This window comes from Myotis brandtii, unplaced genomic scaffold, assembly GCF_000412655.1.
Source record: "Myotis brandtii unplaced genomic scaffold, ASM41265v1 scaffold471, whole genome shotgun sequence".
NCBI classification, from domain to species: domain Eukaryota; kingdom Metazoa; phylum Chordata; class Mammalia; order Chiroptera; family Vespertilionidae; genus Myotis; species Myotis brandtii.
In genome coordinates, this window is record NW_005367989.1 from 2,491,301 (window position 1) to 2,511,660 (window position 20,360).

Below are 20,360 nucleotides of genomic sequence, written 5' to 3' on the forward strand. Positions count from 1 at the left end.
AAAGTGGCACAGCGATGCATAATGCTATTTTTCATTATTTTGGCTGTGTACGTTTTCTCAGTTTTATTATAATTGGTTTCATTTTGTCCTCCAGCATAAAATTTTGGTTATATCTGTAACACGTATTTTTAGGTGTGCACTTAGGAGTTATTTTTGTCTGCTTTGTTTTGTTTTATTTGTGGTTGTTCAGCTAAGGTATGCTTGGTGAGAAACAAGTGTACTCACTGGGGGGCCGGGGGGCCCTGGATAACTGGGAACAGTCACACCTCCCTTAAAAAAAAAGAGGACAAGAATTATATTAATCCATAACCAGAAAACTATTTTATGTAATTATAAAGGTAAATACCTGGATTTTATATAAACTGCTCATTCCATTTCCTTCAGTGAATGGCACACCCTTAGGAAAGAAATGAGATATAGAATTATTCTTTTATTTTTTTACAAAAATATATTTTTCCTGTTCTATTTTAGGAAGTGAGTTTAATACTATAAGTAAAATAATACCGTGTTTCTATTTTTGGCTCCTCAAAACCAAATATAGAGAAAAAAATGGAAAGGAGTGTGAACTCTACCTGGAGCACACAGACACATCCAGGAGGGGTGTGCTTAATGTTCAAGTTTGACAGGCGATACACTAATGCACTCAGAGGAAAATATTATTGGTGCATTAAAATTCAGTTTCTGAATTGCCAATTTATGCAAACTGTTTACAGCTCGCTGACCTGCAGGCTATACCACAGTCCTGCTGATGAAGATGTGAATAGGGAACAATTTGGCTACTGAAAAGTAATTTTTTTCCACAGTCTCTTCATACTAAACAGAAAATTAAGGTTAAATGGGATGATGTTACTCACAACCCTATGTGGCTGTTTCTACAGAAACATATTCCTTAGAACAACGGGGAATAAGAACTTCCTAATAAAATTGGCCTGTGATTGGCAAGTCCCAAAGTAACTAACACAGAGAACTCATTTGAGACCTTAAAAATCACACACACTGGCATTCAGAAAAAATTTGCATATGAAAATTTTACTTAGGATCTTTTATCATTTTTAAAGAAATTTCCATACAATCACTAATCTAAATTTCTCTTTTTATGACTTCCATATTTCCAGTGCAAAGTTGAAGAAGCCATCATTTCACTGTTTTAGGATAATGGTCATCATTTGAAGACTTGCATCTTCAAATCACTAGTGATGGAAGAAAAAAATGCTCCATTCATTTACGTCTTTATTATTTCACTCACTAATTTGACAATTGTTGAATGTCTACTATATTTTAGTGTGCTAAGTCCTGGAACAATGAAGGATAATTTTGTCCGAGATCCCTCCCCACCCCAAAAGACAACATTAATCTGTCTTGAAGAATAAGTAATTTTGGAGGATTTGGGGGGAAGAGGAAGATTTTTTTAAACCCATTATAAAATATAGGTCTCTTTTGTGTATTCAGTTTATTTTGCTGTTCTGTCCGCTGGAGAGGGAGTGTATTTTAGGATTTGAGCCCCAAATGCTTTCTGTCCTGTTTCCCTGTCAAGGGAGAAGGTAAACAAAAGGAAGACCAGGTTTAAGAACACAGAGTGCAAATCCCTTCTGTGTGTGCAAAGTCTACATTCACATGAAGATTATCAACATATCTGTGTGGTCTTCATAAAATCACAGAGGAATTCTGACCCCTCTCCAGTGAGTTTGGCTTCTAACATATTCCTATGAGGCAGGGTGGACCAAAGTTCTGCTGCGATTTGAGCGTGGCCCCACATGAGGGCAGACTTGCTACAGAGAGAGGTACCTCTTCTCTTCTCGGCCTCCCGACAAAGTGCATATCTGTCTCAATCAGAAACATAAAAACACCGATGGCTCTTGTACATTTTATCCAGAAGGTGCTATATAAATAGAATTTCCTTGCATCTCAGACATAATGGACCGCAATGAACACATATAACATAATACCAAATCCTGCACCTACTCACATTGTTGGAAGGGATCTCTTTTTAAAGCCCATCTATTTTCTGTGAATGAGGCTCCCTGAGGTTTAATGACTTTCCCATGACCACCCGTCCCCCCGCCTCACCCCCCCAGGCAGGAAGTGGAAAGTCTGGGCACCTACCCAGGTCTTCTGAGTCTACAGTAAGGAGGCCTGCAGTATGCAAATCTGAGCACTTCTCATTGGAGCAGAGCTAAAGGGGAAACACCAGTTCTCCACAAAGCTACCCTGGCTAACATTTATATGTATACATAAAACTCAGATGACTTTTTATCCGTAAGAACATCTAAATGTAGTCTGACCTCTGAGATACGGAAGTCATAAGTAGGCACACACAACTTTAACTTTTAAACCTGAAACAACTCACAGGCGGTCCAGGAGGTCCAGGTCTCCCAGGAGGTCCTTCGCTGCCCTGCAAGGGATATTCAGACCAAAAATCAATGGTTTAGACATTTCCACCCCAAGTTTATGAACCAGATTGTACTTGCTCTGAGAACCGCATTCTGAAATCAATATGGGCTGTCATTTTGTTTTGGCCTTGCAAGGTCTTATTCAGCTTGGCTTTTCTCTTTCATCAGGAAATACATTTCTAGACCACAGGAAAGGTAAATGCCTTTTCCTGCACTCATTCAAATTCTTACTCTGGGAGCCCAGGGATGAAGCTTATTTTTAGATGGAGCCAGACAACCCAGGTAATCCCATCCTGGACTTCGAGTGCAGCTGGGGGAACTCGCCGCTTGTGGGGGTGCAGAGCAGAGCTCCTGGAAGCAGGGGACAAACCACTCACTTCAGCCTCACCTCTATACCTTCAACGTTTGGGAATCAGAGGGGTCATCTGCATACTTTGACCAGAGTAGAAAATCACAACCTATTTCATGTCTGCAGGAGGAGAAACCTCTCTCACTTCCCAAGTTCCTATTAGACTTTATAACCAAGTCAGGCATGTCCCACTGAACAGAAGTGACTGTGGTTCGACACTCTATCGGATCAATGTTCTATACAATTTAAACAGCCTCAGACATTCTGTTTACAGGAGAAGCAGACTGAATAATGAATTCAAGTTGAAACTTGAAAAATGGATTTCACTTTTATTTTTTATAAAACACAGAATGCTTATCAGTCCATAATAAGCAGAAATATTATGGTCCCTTTGGTGCCTTTAATAAGTTCTTCCTGTAAATTTTCTTTTAGAATCTTTTAAGTCCCTTAAGACCGTTGGCATGAAATGGTTAATTAAAAAAGAATTCAGAGAGAGTAGGATTCCTACTTACTGTGCCCCCAAATTTTGAGGGATTTCAGCCCATTTCCATAAATTTAATGAAGGATTTCATCCCAATCTCCCTATTTTTAAAGGGAAGTATCATAAAAACCCCTTTTGTTTGTATCTTTGTCAAGGAAAATAAACTGTAAAGTTTTTCTTGCAATGTGTCTGACTGAGAATGTGACAATGAGTATATTGTATCTTTGCCCAAACTGCTTTGATGGTGGCTATCTCTCCAAGACATGTCATATTCTGCTGACTGCGGGCAGTGTCCTCCCAGAATTATGTCATAGTTCTCACGAGCTATGAGAGGACAACAAACAAGGAAAAATATGTGCCTATTGAAAAGACTTTTATTCCGGGCACAATTAAAAGACATATTTTCATCCTCAATTGTGCCCCAAAGCTCATCCAGTGTGGAATTCCCATTAACTTCAAAAGGCAAATCTCTGACTGAATAATTTCCATAGAGAACAGAGAAGAAAGGCTGGTGGGGTTGGGCAAGCTCCTTGGAATACTATCAGAAAAATATGTGTTGAGACTATTTAGAATAAGCACATTGTTCCCTTTCATATTTTGTTGGGGGATTCCTTTGTTCCTTGATGCCATTTTGTCCCATTTTGGTCATTTCAGGGTAGAAGCCACTTACGTGCCTCGTGCGGACTTTTGATTGTTACTTCCCTCATCTAGTTACTTCCCTGAATAGCCAGTCTTATTTCACTCATATTCTGGCTCTGTCTGGATTCATATTGTGGGGCCAATTTAGATCCTAAATAAGGTAAACTGATGAAGCCCTGTGGCCTTCCTGTCTGTTGCCTGTATTGCTGCTCCTCCCTTCTTTTTTTTAAATATATTTTTATTGATTAAGATATTACATATGTGTCCTTATCCCCACATTATCCCCTACCCTCCGCTCATGCCCTCACCGCGGTTGATCTCTCCCCCTTACCCCCACCCTCCCCTACCTTCCCTTCAAGGCCTGACAGTTCTCCTCCCTTCTGACCACAGCAACCCACTTGCCCAATCAGCAGCCTCCCCAGGAAACAAGCTTTCCTGGTGAGGAGAGAGAAGGAAGCTAGGCAGTCAGGAATTGGGACCATGGGGGCGGGAAATAAAACCGGGGAACCCAGCTAATGGAGTCACTAAGGCATCTCAACTAGGCGGGGAAGGAAGGATGCCTGTAAGAGGCATGAACTTTAAAATGTATAGATGTTGCTAAGACAGGCAGCTTGCAGATAACCAATCACAAGACAGTGAGGCATATACTAACCAATCCCAAGAATATTATTAAGGCATAATTCTTTGAAAAGACCATTTAGGAGCTAGCAAGGTGTAACCCACCCCCCTCACCCCCTAATTAAAAGGTGCGCGCTTCCTCTCACCCTCGCTCTTCTCCCTGGCATGCAAGGGGTTCCTGACATTCCTGTGTGGGGGAGCACATCCCTGCACCCACGTGGGTTATGGCCATGTGGGCCTCTACACATGGACTTATAGACTTTAACATCCAGCTGTAACGTGGGAAGGAAGCTCTGGGCACCGGCCTGCTCCTGGGACCCCAGCTACACCTTTTCCAGCTCTGGCTTCTCTCAAACTTTGGTTCCACTGATCGTTTTTGTCCGTGACTTCATTCTTTGATTTTGTGAGAACTCAGACTCAACACCCCACCTTTTGGTTTCACTACTGGTTCCTTAGTAAATTTCCCCTATGACTCTCAAATAACAGAACTCCCTGATTTTCTCAGCAGCTGCCCGATTATTGGACTCCTAGTCCTGATGACCAGCCTTCTCTCTGAAGCCTCGGCCCCTGTGGCTGGAACTCCCGACACAGACACGGTACCTGCACCTCTTCAGGAGGCTGCTCCCACACCCCCTTCCACAAAGCACCATGCCCAGGACCCTGGATCCAGCTTGGACTTTTGCTATATGGCACCAGTGTTCTCTTTATCTCTCCTCTAGGAACGTATCTCCTGTATTCGTTCAGGCCAATTTTTTGATCTATGTCCTTCTAAGCCCACTATCAGAATAGCTATTCCCTGACATCAATTCTACTGTGATGCTCCCTCTGTAAATGGTCTCACCCTGCCCCGACCCCAGGCCCCAGTTCAAACACTAAGGGAGGCTTTTCCTCTGTACCTTGTCACCCTTAGTTCCGGAGGGACCCGGATGTCCGGTTCTTCCCAACAAGCCCTGTAAAACACAAAACTAAGTTTGCTACAGAAAACAACAACCAAGTGGCCACAGGGTATTGACAGTTGGTCTAAAAACTGATACATTTTGAAGGTCATTTAATCCTAATTAAATCAATCCTACAAGCTTCCATTTCTTCAGGCTGATGCAGCAGCTGTAGCCTGCTGATAAGCTCTTGCAAGGGTAAAATTTGTATTTGTGGCTGCTTTTCACCTTGGCCAACCACATTTAATGACCTTAATTGGAACCTTTTGATACATTTAAGAATTTAGCCTTGCTGTTTAAATGGCAATTTACATAACATTATGCCTTCCTAAATGAGCTATAATTTTGGTAGCGATCAACATTTTACATACTTCAAGACGCGGCAGAATTAACAATGTGCATATTGAGTTATGTGATCTGCAATTTACCAATGGAAAATAAAATTTAATGTTAATTCTTTTTTGAGAATAGAGTTAGCTATAATTTTCATGGTTTCTTTCACAACACTTTCTCTTAATTTTTAATTTTAGTCTACAATTTAAAGCCAGGTTTGTTCTGCATAACTGTGGTGAAAGCAAAAATGATAAAATTTTAATTATGGCAAATCCGTGATTCAAAACATTAAGGAAAGTGATTACATTCCCACTTGTGTGATAAATACCATTTGCATAGGAACTCTAAGAAGGGAAGAGTTGGAGAAGTTAAGAATAGTGTTGCTATCTTTAGCAAATAAAAATACAATATTTGGGCCCTGGCCCCTGTGGCTCAGTTGGCTGGAGTGTGGTCCCATGCACTGAAAAATCTCAGGTTTGGTTCTGGTCAGGGCACATGCACGGGCTTCAGTTTCAATCCTTGGTCCTTTGCTTGTAAGGGCAACTGATAGATGCCATAGAGCAACCAACCTATGTTTCTCTCATTGATATTTCTCTCTCTCTCTCTCCCCCTCACCCTTACTTTCTCTCTAAAAATCAATGAAAAAAATACATCCTTGGATGAGGATTAAAAAATACACTATTTGGGACATTCTAAAAATATTGTTCAGATGAAATTAAAATTAAACTGTGTATCCTGTATTTTAACTGGAAACACTAGACTTGAGCTTTGCTTTAATGAGAAATTGGATCTAGCAGGTGGAAAAGGAAAATATATTCTATTTTTGGAAACACAGTATAACCAAAGACACAAAGGCGATGGTGTTGTGTCTGAGGGTAAGTGAGAAAAGGTACTGAGTAAAGTTGAGGGCATTTTAATTCATAAATAGGAATGAAAATAAATTGAATCTGATGATTCATGACCAATTTTTTCCCTGTAGATAATAAATTCTTAGTTTATGGTGCTCAAGAATGTAAGGGTGTAACCATCTAAATATCTCTTCCAAAGGTTAATGCCAAAAAATTACAATTAAAAAATGTAATGTTCTTTTCTATCCAACTTCTTTTCAAATAACTAGCTTAACCCCAGACTGATTTCTGGTCAGGTAGCAACCCTGAACAACCTTAAGTAAGACTAAATGAAAATATGAGATGGTAGATGCTACTTTTCTATGCAACAGCTGGATAATCTACATAAAAGCACAGAGAACAAAAAACAATGAAAAATATTAGTTCACCTTTCATCATTCCAGCAGATATGAACCATGGGCAGAACAGTTCTAGCAAATACTTACAGGGGGTCCAGTCGGACCTGGAGCACCCGGAATGCCTGGAATTCCTTGAAGACCCTAGAAGAGATAGTTCCTACCATAAAATCTATCATATCAGTGAAAACAAGGCATTTTACTTAACCAAATAATTTTACTATTGAAAATTAAACATTTATGTTGACTAATCAAAAACCATGATATATGCCATATTACAAATACCCGATTTCAAAGAGTCTTGTGTAACGGGGAGGAGGAGATCAATGGGGGAACAAAGGGGGACATTTGTAATACTTTCAACAATAAAGATAAATTTAAATAAAAGAGTCTTGGGAAAAATCTTATGTGTGTTTGTGTTAAATGATGTGGACATATTCTTTCTTCAAGATGATATCATCCTCACTGGCAATTCTATGTGAGAGTGTGTGTGTGTGCACCCACATGTGCATGTACATGTGTGAATGGTATGAGTTAGGATATTGTACTGGCTCTTTTTATTCACCCACCATTAATTTTTTTACAGGTGTGTAAGTAGAAAGAAAACAAATTTCTTTTGGGAATGGCACCTCTAAATATCTGGAAATTATAAATGCTATGCCATAAATTGCTTTATCTAAAAATACCAACATCTTCATAAAGTTCTCTTCATATGTATGTGTATAAAATATGCATTTACTTATGTATTTTTTTTGCTACTTTTAGTTTCAGCACTGAATCAGCCTAGAGATGCTGAGTGAGTCTTTAGGCAGTCTAATTTATAAGCTTGGGACTCATTAACCTTTGATGACCACATTAAACTTTAAAATAAACCTCAGTCCATAAATAAAAAAATCATTCTTGGCAGTCTTTTTCTGAACAAGCTGAAATTTTGGAGTAAGGGTAAAAGTTACTAAGGATGCATAAAGGGCAATAAGATAATTTTAGAAGACAAGGTGGTCATTAAAGAAGATGAATACATATTAAAGAGTAGGACAGTCAATTTAGCATATAGTGCCAAGCTAAAATATAAATTAAAATTTATTGCATAGATATTCAGGGACCACTAAGTTCTTTCCCTGCTCTGATATTTTCATTTTGCAAGTCCTAGCCCAGTTGCTATAAGAAAGTTTATTTATTTATTGTAATAATTTATGGATGACAATATTTTCATGTCCTACTTATCAATTATTATCCTGAGATATTGTAGGAAGGCCTGCATTCCAAGCAAGGATTTACTTTGACTATAAGATGTGTGTTCTATTTGCAACTTACAAATTGCTACCTTGAGTTGTGAAACATCTGCAAAAAACATAGAGGATAATGTCACTTTTTCTAAGATCAATAAACAAACAGGCAACTCCTATCTCTAAGTTCCCAGATGGAACTTAACGTTCTGGAATTTCCTATGTAATAAGAGTCTTGTGCAAAATATTGTGTACTCAGTTAAAAGTCCATCAGGTGTCCTTAAGAAAGAAAACACTAAAACAGCAGAGGAATAATAGCAATGGATTTCAATTCACCAAGAGGATAAAGTATCTATCCTGTTAAATCAATAAAAATTAACTTCTAATAAATCTGACTTAGAGTCCCTTATAAAAACCCCAAATTCCAATTATTTCCTGGTCTTTTTGTCATTACCTTCTCAATCGCCTCTGAAGCCTACCTCTCGAATCTAGGCAGTTAACAGCTATTAGAATATTAAAATCAGATATTGTGCTTGTATTTCAATGAAACTTTCTATGGAGCATGAAGAAGAAAATACTCAACAACTCTTAATTTGAAAATAAAATGCCCTTACAGTTTTATTTATGAATGAAAATAAATATCATACTATATTTCTATTCTTCAATTTTTAACTTGGAAAAAAATCAAGAGCCAATCCTCAGTTTTCTAGAATAGGATCAATATTAATGAAAAAGAATAACACACAATGATCATTTATAATTTAAAATATAACTCCAACTCAAAAAATAGATCACTTCATACCGTTATGATTTTCTGCACTAATATCAAGGTTAATATATGCCAGATGGCTTACTTACTTTCATTAAGAATTATTAGCATCAAAACTGTTTAAACTAACAACAATTCATCATCCTAATAGGTTTTTCTAATAGTTAATGTGAATTATGCAGGAAAAGAATGATACCCTGAGCATCACCATGGCTTTGAGTCAGAAACTTACACCATCATCTCAAAAGCACATTTGACTTTGAACCTTAGTCTGGGGGTGGGCAACTGATTTAAGCTAGTCCAATCAGATTCTTTTCTCCTAAGAGTTTGAAAGTTGAGCAGACACACTGACAAAACAAGGTCATTGAAGTTGAGTCATATTAGAGCCAGGTTCCAGAGAAGTCCTGCTGAGTTCTGGGGCTGTTCTTATCTCTAGGTTGGTTGTTAACTATTCTTCCCATCCTACTAGTTATCTTGGGATATTTGTCAGTGAAACCCCCCCTTCTTCAACCCTGTGCTTTTTTTTAAAAATTGTCTTTTTTTAAAATTTAAATTCTTTATTATTTAAAGTATTAAGAGTCTCCTTTTTCCCCCATTGACCTCTCCCCGGCCACCCCCACCCCCAAGCATAAGCCCTCACTCCCCTACTGTCTGTGTCCATTGGTTTTGCTCATAAGCATGCATACAAGTCCTTTGGTTGATCTCTTACCCTCACCCTCTCACCCCCTGCCCTCCCGTGCCCAAGCCTTCCCTCAATACAACCCCTGGCTTTTATTTTGGGAGAGCAGGAATTATCATCTGCTACATGAAATAGAAACATAGCAACTGATATATTAACTTTGTGCTTTAATTTCCTTGTCTTAAAAACTGGACCATTGATAAGAAACATTAACATATTAGTATATTTAAAATGTGCTAACATTTGAAAAGACCTACCTAAGTCTTTGTTTTTATTTGTTTCAGCATTAAAAATGAACTCTAGGAAAACTGATGTCTTTCTTTTGATGAGTTACTTAAAGAGAATCAATAGGACTATATTACCAGAGAATAATCTCTTACCTCATCGCCTTTCTCCCCAGGTATCCCAGGGTAGCCCCGTTCTCCTTTGCTTCCCTAAAAAGACAATAAATTCAGCAAGTACACTCAGTCACTTTGTCATCTTTTGAAACAATGACAGTATCTCTTCTCAGGATACTTGGGCCATATTATTTGGACAGAGTTAGGGAACAAATAAATTACATTTGCCAATGGCTTTATACCAATTTTCCAAAAATATTTTTGCAAGAAGTAGAGTATTTTAAAACAGGTTTCCTTTTTTCACACTGAATTGGAGGTCACACAAAGGAGAGTGAAGAAGAGACCTTCCTTACCTTTGGACCCTCTCTGCCTGGGATTCCTGCAGGACCCCGTGGCCCTATGTCACCCTAGAGGACAGGGTTAACAGATCTGAACGAAGGCACTATGTGTCAGTAGGAAGCCCATCAACACCCAGCCTGCCTTCTTACCTTCCGGGCTATAGAATCGTACTTTCCAGGCTCACCAGGGCCTCCTTCTTCTCCTTTGTTGCTTTTCAGCCCAGGGACACTGGTTTGGCAGTTGCCACAAAAGTTCTAATGAGTAAAAAGATAAGGTGACTGAGAGATTCATGAAAGTCATCTATAAAAGGGAGGTTTGATCAAATTTGGAGCTCTAATTGAACTTCTGCCAGAGATAAGTGATAGAACAATTGCTGTATCATCACTTTCAGAAACTTAATTTATCCAATTTGAAAAGACTACTTTTTGTGAAGTAAAAACTACTTATGTACCTAGTCACTAATATCTGTTTATGATACTGGTGAGCTATTTAAGAAACATGTCTATGATGATATTTAAAAGGAAAATTCTAAATAAATAAGGAATAGACATGTCAGTTAAGACAGACTGAGTTTCAACTGCCTAGTAGCATGTTTAAAAAAGTGGTGGGGAAATTAAGAATAAAAAGAGAGGTGGTATTATAGTTTAGAATAACCAGCAAGATTACAGAGCTCATACAGCCAGTACAATAAATTCTTAAAAGAGAAAGAAAGAGAAAGCTGTGAAGAAAGGATTTTTCTTTTCTGAGAGCAAAATTAGTGAGAGAACTCTACATAGTTTACCAACATTTTATTTGTCAGTGGAAGCACTCATGTGAGAAATAATTACTTGAGTGACTTGGACCTGACTTCTATGTCAGATCCAAGTACAGATAGGAAATCTAAGTGGAATTACCTTTCCATTGCCTTCTCGGTAACCTTTAGCTGACTGGGAAAGGCTTGAATTTAAGTGTCTGAGCTCCCAGGATAAACGTCTTATCGTGTATCTAAAGAAAAATTGTCTGCAAAAAGCCCTGGAAAGGCTTATTGTCAAATAAAAATATTATCAGGAAAGGCACAGAATAGGGACCATCGGATGGGGGAGAAAGTTTAGTTTTAACAGTTGACAGAAGATAGGACACTAGAAGCCTCTACTCCAGTGATTCCCAAAGTGGGCGCTACCGCCCCCCGGTGGGCGCTGCAGCGATCCAGGGGGGCGGTGATGGCCACAGGTGCATTTGGGGGCGATGAGTAACTGCTATTAAAATTTTTAAAAAATTAATTTCCAGGGGCTGAGTAATATTTTTTCTGGAAAGGGGGCGGTAGGCCAAATAAGTTTGGGAACCACTGCTCTACTCTTTCTTCCTTTTCACCAAAGGGAAGAATCTTTAAACATGAAGAGGAAACTAAAGCTTGCTATTGTGAAGTTAGCAAAAAATTTGCTCATGGCTAGTCAAGTTCAATATTTTTGACTCATTGAATATTAGCATAAGTCTGATTTCCAAATAAATTAGCTTCCTTGGAAAACTAATTTTATATGATAGTGAAAAGATTCTAAGGCAATTTGTCTAAAAAAAATGCTGGGCTAGAGTTCTCTTCATGGTGGGCCTTCTTAGTTCTCTTCATGGTGGGATATGTAAATGGGAGCTAAAGTATTCATTGTTTCTTAAACTAATTTTACCATCAGGATCTTTTTACAGAGCCAATGTGTTGGTAGAGGAGTTAAAAAAATACATATATAATTGGAGACTACTACTTATAATGTCTGAAAAACTATAACGAGAGAAAGATGCCTGAGGACTTAAGAGAACCAAAAAGTTTTTCATATTTAAAAAAGTATAAAGAAAATGAATTATTGTATCTATAGACATACATATAAATGTGGCATATCAATACAGAGCAAAACCCTGGCATATCAATATACAACAACATTTTAGAATAGAGTATTCAATTGATTATTTTAATAAAACATAAAACATGGTAATCATTAAGAGTCAATAGAATTTTCTAACAGCCACTTCAAACTGTCCTCATTTTCTTTAATTTAGGATTACCAGAATGCTAAATTAATGGTAAATTAATTTTCGTTAATGGTAAATTAGTTTTTATTAAGCTTCTTGAAAAAATGTCTTAAGATTTCCTTATGAAGAGGATAAGGATGCACCAATTATTAGCCAATACACAATCTCATTCAAAGAGGGAATGATGCACAGATTAACCTACACGATGGTCTTTGATAGGGTATCATTTGGGTCTGGAATTATTTCAGCTCTTTTCAATACATTAATCAAAGGTATTTTTGAAAACAGAAATCAGGCTGACCAAATTTGCTAAAGACTCAAGACAGAGAAGGAAAGTTAATGAGTTGAGTAACAGGGTGAGGATTTAAAATGGCATTATTAAGTTGGCCTAATAAAGCCAATCCCCAATCTAAATTCCTGTATTAGATTTTATTGGGGGAACTACATGCTTTCCTATTCTATTCAATACAGTTTGTTGGGACTATCAGTCAACATGTCCTGCCTGCCTCTTGCCAATTGGCTCTCCTGGGTCTCAGAGCCTCAGCTGAGATGCTAGGACTGGAAGAATGGCAGAGAGCATTTATTAGAGAGATGCTGCCCTGGTGAAACTGTCTAAATTCCAAGAGCCTTGTAGTCCTGGTCCCTCACCATGACAGAGCCTATTCAGTCTTTCTAAGCCAATCCATATCCCATCGGGATATTCATTTCTGCTTAAGTGTATAAATTTTTGATCCTTACAGTAAAGAACCCTAGCTATTTTGGAATGGTATAACACTTACAATTCTGCTATTTACAACACTACTGCATTGTAAAGAACTGAGACAATGTCTGAGGACCTGTATTCCTATGTTCATGTTACACGTATGAGCTGTGTGACTCTGAGCAACTTAGTTAACTGCTGGGAACTTCAGTCTCTCATCTACAGAATGGGGATACTACCACAGCCTGAACTCACAGGATTGTTGTGAAAGGAAGTGAGATTACATTAAGTAGAGCAGCTGCCTGGCATGTAATTGTAACTCAATAAATATAAGATCTTCCTGAAACTCCCATAAATATTCTTTTCTGATTTATTAGACAATGTTGGCCTTTGAAGGTTTTAAAAACTTTTATAATATATTTTTATACATATTCATATGGAAATTCATATTCACATTCATATTTACATTTATATATATCTATTCTCAAAAGTTTAACCACCTACCAAGCACATATACTAGAATTCCTGAGTGTTTTGAATTCAACAAATATTCCTGCCTGCCTACTACTATGTAAGTAATTGTACAAAACATTGGGTAAATTCCAGGAATATAAAATAAGTCACATATACACACACGTAGCCCAAATGTATGTCTCTCTCTCTCTGTGTATATACATATACACTGTCCATCACACAGAGACAGATAAAACACATAACGTTTGAATATAATGTAAAGTAGCAGATTTTCATGTGGGTTCACTCCATCTTAGCATACCATGAAGAAATGCAAATACATAGAGTTATGGATGTCCCATTATCATCCCCCCCCATCTGTTTTATAAATAAAACACATGGAAGTATTAGGGGAAAATGGCAGCAAGATTTATTCCCTCTGAGATGGAAATAAGTAGACATACTTTTTATTTGACAGAGTAACAGGTGTTAAGGCAATTGTTGGCTTTGGAACTTGAGAGTTCATTTTGTAAACTCCCATGATATCAAACCTCAGGCTTGCAATCGAGCTGTTTATTGAGGAGCACTGGTTTTCATCCTGGGTCTGGCCAGGGCAGATACAGGGAGAAGGATTAGGTTTCTCAGTGGTGAGCCAGGGTGAGTAAACACCCGTTAAGAGAGGAGAGAATGATCTACTCAAGGGTGTCAGTGACAGGATGCCTTCCCTGTGGTTCATCTCAGAACTATCATCTCTCCCCTTCCCTGCCCTTCGACACCTAAAATGGGAGGGTGGTGATGAAGAAGAGAGTAAAGGCTTAGTATAAAGGGCGCAGGGTACATAAAAATACGTGTCCCTTTTTTCTATCTTAAAAATTGAATTTTAGTTCAGGCTAAGCAATTAACCCAATTTCTTGTAAAGATTTCCTTTCTGATTTTTCCTGGAAATTAACATGTAATTTCTTACATAGCAACAATTACCTTGAGCAAAACACCGATGTCTCCCAAGAGAGGAAGTGCAATCTGTGGTTGAGAAAGAAGCAGATCCATATATTTGTACATATATAGGCACACAATACAATGCAAACATTCAACACAATGTAGACATTTTTAAGAAATACTCATTATTCCTCTACTATGAACAACCAAACACATGCATATTATTGCTTTGATTCTGTGTCTCTATTTTATATTTTCATGACCATGGCAACCTTTATGTCAACCCTAACATATTATTGGTTTTACACTTGATCTTAGCCAAAAGGCTGAGAAGCAATTTATTGTTAACGTTTTAAATAATGCATAAAGGTAAATCATTTATTCAAAGAAAATCACTCCTCTGCCAGGAAAATTATCAAGCTATTGAAAACTATAAAAATTACAGGATGAGTTTGCCTTAAAGTTCTTTCTCACTGCCACTAAAAAGGGCCTATATGTGGCCTAAGGGATGGGCAAGACAGATCCTAAGGGAATTCAGGCAGTGTTTTGGCCTCATGTCTTAAATTGTCCCTTCAAAGAGACACTGTAAACCCAAGTAACACTTTACAAGATTCCCAGATGATGCACCGTGATTCACTCAGTGGTGGAGTTCAAGTACGGCTGAAACGTGCCTCTGCATGTAGCTTATAAAGGCACACAGGGCCCAGCCATGTGGGAACTAGAAGGATTTGTGAGGCTTAGAACTGAGAGACCAGATTTGGATTTTATTATACAAAACTCTTAATACAATGTCGTGTCCCATATGGCCTCTCAAATTATAGCTGCTGAATCTGAGGCTATTTAAAGATTTCTCTGTCGCTCAAAGCAAGATTTAAGCTAAAATAAAACTTTGGAACACACAATTAGTGCCTAAACTCATTTTGTAAGAGCCCACTCAAGACACTTTTTGTAATCTAATCATTTCAGCATTTTAAAGCCACAGAATCAATGGCTATGTACCATATTGTAAGTAACTTACCTGCAAACTTCCATTTAGAGAAATGAAATTCATTTAGTCACTAGCATTAGAAAAAAAATAGAAATTGTGGCTATAGATTTTAACTCAATTTTCCATGGGATTGAGACATTATATGCCAAAGCTCAGCCTGGGGCAAAAATTGTACAGCTGAATTATACCCTTAGGAAGTAAATATTCATCACACACACAAAAATGCTGGCACAGCTTGACTTCTTCCCCCTCTACAAAATAATGGGGACAAACAAAATCACCAGGCAGGCACCGAGCATTCTAATTAGTTTGGACAGCAAAACTTGCTTGGTAGGCTGTTTGGCTTCTGGGTGTATTAAAGATACATAAATCAGGCAGTCTGTTGACATACCGGGTCACCTGGGGGGCCTGGCAGACCTGGCTTTCCATCCCTCCCTGGAGCTCCCTGCAAACAGAAACATGTTCACATCTTGGCACAGAGGAACAGGTGCAGATTGAACAGGTCGTGGGGGAGGAGTTGGTCAAGGCTGTCCTTACATCATTCCCTGGAGTTCCTGGCAATCCAGGGTGACCTCGAGGACCCTGGAAAAGGGGGGAAACAGTGGCTTATGAGGATGGTCTTTCAGTAATTTCCCCCAGGTCAGCAAGCTGGATTTGCTGTGCCTAATAACTTGGTTAAGTAGCTTACCTGAATACCTGGCTCTCCAGCTGGTCCTTGGGAGCCCTAAGTAGAATGAGATGCAATGATCAGAATTCTGCCAGGAATGTTCATAAATTAGCCAAGGGGGGTAAAGGGCTAAGTATGGATATTTACTTAGTGGAACCACACGGCTTGCCACCAGGCACACCCTGAAAACTCTCGGCAAAGTCAGCCCAGACTTTCAGGTGACAGGTGAACACTTCACTAGATGCCTGTTTCTGGAAACATCCACATGGTTTGGCTCAGGTGCCACATGGTTTTGCTCTCTCAGCACCATCATCTGTCCCTGTACCCTCATGAATGCTCAAACAATGCATCCAAATTCTACCTGTTCAGAAACTGACTGCCCACAGGGTAACTGGAACAGGGCTTCCTTCTCCTTCTGCTTCTACTTTGTATCATTTCTCTGTTTGAAGACATTTCCAGAACTGGTGTCCAGTGACAGGAGTAGGAAGTAAAACATTAGTCAGCTGTCTGTTTCTACTTCAACAAATCGGAATTTGGGGTAACCAAAACGAGGCTGGGTGATGATCAGTGACCCTAATGATGACAGCTCTAAGCCTAGTATATAACCATGGACCACTGAATGAGGAAGTGACAACCAAGTAAGAAAAGAGCTGGTTTTCCCGAAGCTGGCTTTAGTAACTGCTCACAGACCTTTCCTTTTCTTATTTTTTATATAAATATTCACATCACAGTTATTGTCAAAGCTACGTTTGCTCCCTGTCTATTTGTACTGTGTTCTTATTTTTTCCTTCAACCTCCTCCACTCCCCTAATAATTTTCTGATCTACTTTCTTTTACTTTGTTTAACCTCCAGTGGTCTTTTATAGTCTTGCCCTGGAAAATCAAACAGCAGTCAACACACAACTGACTTCACTACTGACACCTCCTTTTAGCTCTCATAACTTCATTACAAGAGCAATTTCCCAAATTAACGTCATTAAAATAAGCATGTATTCAACTTCTATTGGCCCAGAATCTTTGTGTTTTTAAAATAGCACATAAAAAGCTTTATTGCTTATTACTATTTAGTCAGCAAGTATGCTTACACTGGTCATTATTACCAGGCACTGTCCTTATAGCTAAAACATGTAAAAAAAAACCTGCCTATTTTTGTCTTAACTATTAAAAACAACTTCTCTTCTCTATTCTTTAAGATAATACTTAGAGATGTTTCATATCATCCCATTTATACATACTCCATTCACTTTAAATATTAACTATTTTATTCTACTTAAAAGCAAACAGTAATCTATAATAACCTAATACTAGGTATTTTTATAATCGTACAAACTTCACTCGAACTTTTTAGTATATAGAAAAGAGGAATAAAAGGTTAAATAACTGTTTCTATTCAAAAATCAGTGTACGTGTGTCAGCCCTGTAAGTCACACAGTGAGTGCCCTCTCTGTGCTTTGTAACGTAACCTCAGTGCCCTTTAATTCTCTCCCTCTGACCAGTGTTTATTGGTATTTCCTCCTGAGACCATTTTATTCTTTTCTCCTTTTCAAATATGTCACTGGATTTTGTTTCACAATATTGGAATCAACAGGGTTTCAAAAACTCAATTGAATTTCACTTACTGTTCGGCCAGGAATTCCGACCCCTGGTGGGCCTATGTCACCTGGGGAGCCATGGACACCAGGCAGTCCTCTTTCACCCTGGAAATGAGGTGCTTCTGTTAGTGCAGTGCCCAAGGGATGTAAATTTTATGGCTGTATTATATCAATGGATAATTCTTTAAAAATTGTCTATGATATTTTTTATACCTTTGGCCCCCGGGGCCCAGGTGCTCCAGGATTTCCATCTAATCCCTAAAAGAATAAAAAAGGAGGTCGATACATTTCTTTTTCTAAAAAGGTTAATAACATTTAAAAAATCATTAACTCAAAAATATGTTATTGCTCTTCATCTTTCTTGAATAAACCCTTTTCTATAAAATAATAATAAACAAGGAATACAAATTTCACTAGGGTATGGGTTTTATATAGTTACATTAAAATGCGTTTTCATCTTTAAAATAAGGCATCTGACACTGAGAACTATTTATCATTATTAATTAACATAAAGGTCAAAGGGGATGAGAAAAATGCATATAAAACAGGCATACTGGTTAGATTTTTCCAGTTAACCAGTTTTCTATGTCCTGAAAACAGCCTGGACCAGCAGGACACTTTCTTCCAATGACCACCTGTGACCACACCTGCAGAGCCCCAGAAAGGAAAATTCAGGCAGTTCTTCTGTTTTAACATAGTGTCCTAGGAAGATTTATTGTTTAAAACTTGTGTTCCTTACTAGGCTTCATAGATCCCTAATGAATCTATGCCTTCTGCAGAGCGGGCCTGTGAAGCTTCCAAAATTGGCTGTTAAGATGGTGCATGTATGTGCATTTTCTTCAGAAGAAAGGCCTTTGCTTGCATAAAATTTCCAAAGAGATTAGGTCTCTAAGATGAAGAATAAGATGAATATTTATTTTTATGCAGATCTAAACATGTTCCTGTACTTGTGATCTGAAACTGGAAGCACACAAAGGATAAACAATCTTTACAGGGAAATATTAATAAAAGATCTGGTACTTACTGGGTCTCCTGGCAGGCTTTTCCCTGGAGGACCAGCCTCACCTTTTGGACCTGGAAGCCCAGGAGGGCCTATAATCCCACCTGGATCTCCCTGAGGAAAACACGGTAAGAGTCTTACTTCCTTGTCCAGGTTCATGGTGGGAGGTGTGGAGGCAGTAGTTTCCATTGATTTAAATCGTCATTATAGCCAGTCAAACTTCATTCATTCACTCTTTCTACAATATTTAGTAAGTGCCTAATTCATGCTAGGCACTGTTCTAGTTATCTTAAGTGCATTTAGATTTTGTAGTGAGTTATGTTAACAAGTTTTGCAGTATCATGACATATGTATGTGCATAAATATATGCACAACAAAGGCATTTATTCATAAAATTTGTTAGCTGATCTTTAGGCTTTCTTAAAGTTATCCCCCAGAAATGGTTCAACACTAATATACTATTTCCACATAGACATCAAGAAACAGGTCCTGAAAGACTAAGACTTCTTAGGTCCATATCAGAGTAAGCAGCTGAGTCTGAAGCAGACTTTCTGAGTCCTGAGATCTTCCTCTCTGAGTTAGTTCATTTTGTCACATTGTGTTTTTATTCCAGAACCAGGGCTGTCACAAATGCACAACATCATTCACCCCATGGTTTATGTGGCTGTCACTTCCCTTCATAATCCTGAGTCCTGTTCTTTCACTCCCCCAATGCCCTTTGACCTCTGCTTCTTCCTCTGCCTTAACCACTTAATATGCACAATGAGTAAAATGGAAGCTATACCTTTTCTCCTTTAATGCCTTGTTTTCCTGGGATACCATGTTCTCCTGGCAACCCCTAGACAATTTAGAATTAAAGGGGAATAGCAATTAGAACATGTCTTATTATAATGACATTTTTATCTAAGTCTTTGTCAGAAAAACAGAACTTTAATATATAAAGTGTGTGGGATGGGTTGGTTTTGATATTTTAGAGAGGAAAAATTTTAGTGAAAATATGTTGTTTCAAGGGAAGTAACCAGGATATAATGGGAAAGAAACTAAACAAGGGAGAATTGAACCAAATATTGCCAAGAAGGGGTGGGATGATGACGGTTGGTAGCATCACATGATACAGAAGGACAATGGGGTAAATAGAAAAAGATGCTTTTACTATATTTCAGCAATAGGGGGTCTTCCCCTTTTGTTCTCTTTTTTAGCTTCAACCACTATCACTTCCCTTTACTTCATGGGCATCTTGTGGCTCCATCTGTGCCACCAACATTTTTTCTCTTTCCATAGGATCTCTTCCCTAGGGGCACCTGTAATGGTTTAGTCACTGCCTTGGGGGACTAACAAAAAGCTTAGCTCTATGAACTGAATGCTCAAAGTACTAAGCAGAACAAAATGCACTATAAGAGAGACCTCTGGAGCATGCAAAACAGAGCAAGAGGTCATGGAGCTGTCTCCAAGGTGATGGCCAAAGGAGAGATTCTAACACTTGTCTAGAGGGTACTAGAATTGTGGCCAAACAGAGATCAGTTTCTAAGAAGATATGGACAAGCATTTTTCTTGTTTTGCTCAAGTGAGGACTGATGGTATGTCTCAGCTCCCAAGGTGTCAGAAGGCTAGGGAGATAGTCCAAGGGGCAAACGGCTTACTTGGAGGCATGGAGAGAAAAGTGCATTTAAGGGGGATGTGTGAGTGT

General features: G+C 38.4%; 1 protein-coding gene across 1 annotated transcript in view; it reads right to left on the reverse strand.

Annotated features, from left to right (window-relative positions):
• COL19A1 (collagen, type XIX, alpha 1) overlaps positions 1–20,360 on the reverse strand; it is a 312,484-nt gene that overhangs the window by 37,643 nt on the left and 254,481 nt on the right. The window contains exons 26-41 of the mRNA XM_014547409.1: positions 19,458–19,511; positions 18,698–18,787; positions 17,887–17,931; positions 17,701–17,778; positions 16,103–16,138; positions 15,952–15,996; positions 15,806–15,859; positions 14,469–14,510; positions 10,489–10,593; positions 10,354–10,407; positions 10,043–10,096; positions 7,079–7,132; positions 5,374–5,427; positions 2,348–2,392; positions 347–397; positions 226–270 (exon numbers count right to left, since the gene is read on the reverse strand). Of these exons, the coding sequence (XP_014402895.1) occupies positions 226–270; positions 347–397; positions 2,348–2,392; positions 5,374–5,427; positions 7,079–7,132; positions 10,043–10,096; positions 10,354–10,407; positions 10,489–10,593; positions 14,469–14,510; positions 15,806–15,859; positions 15,952–15,996; positions 16,103–16,138; positions 17,701–17,778; positions 17,887–17,931; positions 18,698–18,787; positions 19,458–19,511 (906 nt within the window). The remainder of the gene's footprint in view (positions 1–225; positions 271–346; positions 398–2,347; positions 2,393–5,373; positions 5,428–7,078; positions 7,133–10,042; positions 10,097–10,353; positions 10,408–10,488; positions 10,594–14,468; positions 14,511–15,805; positions 15,860–15,951; positions 15,997–16,102; positions 16,139–17,700; positions 17,779–17,886; positions 17,932–18,697; positions 18,788–19,457; positions 19,512–20,360) is intronic.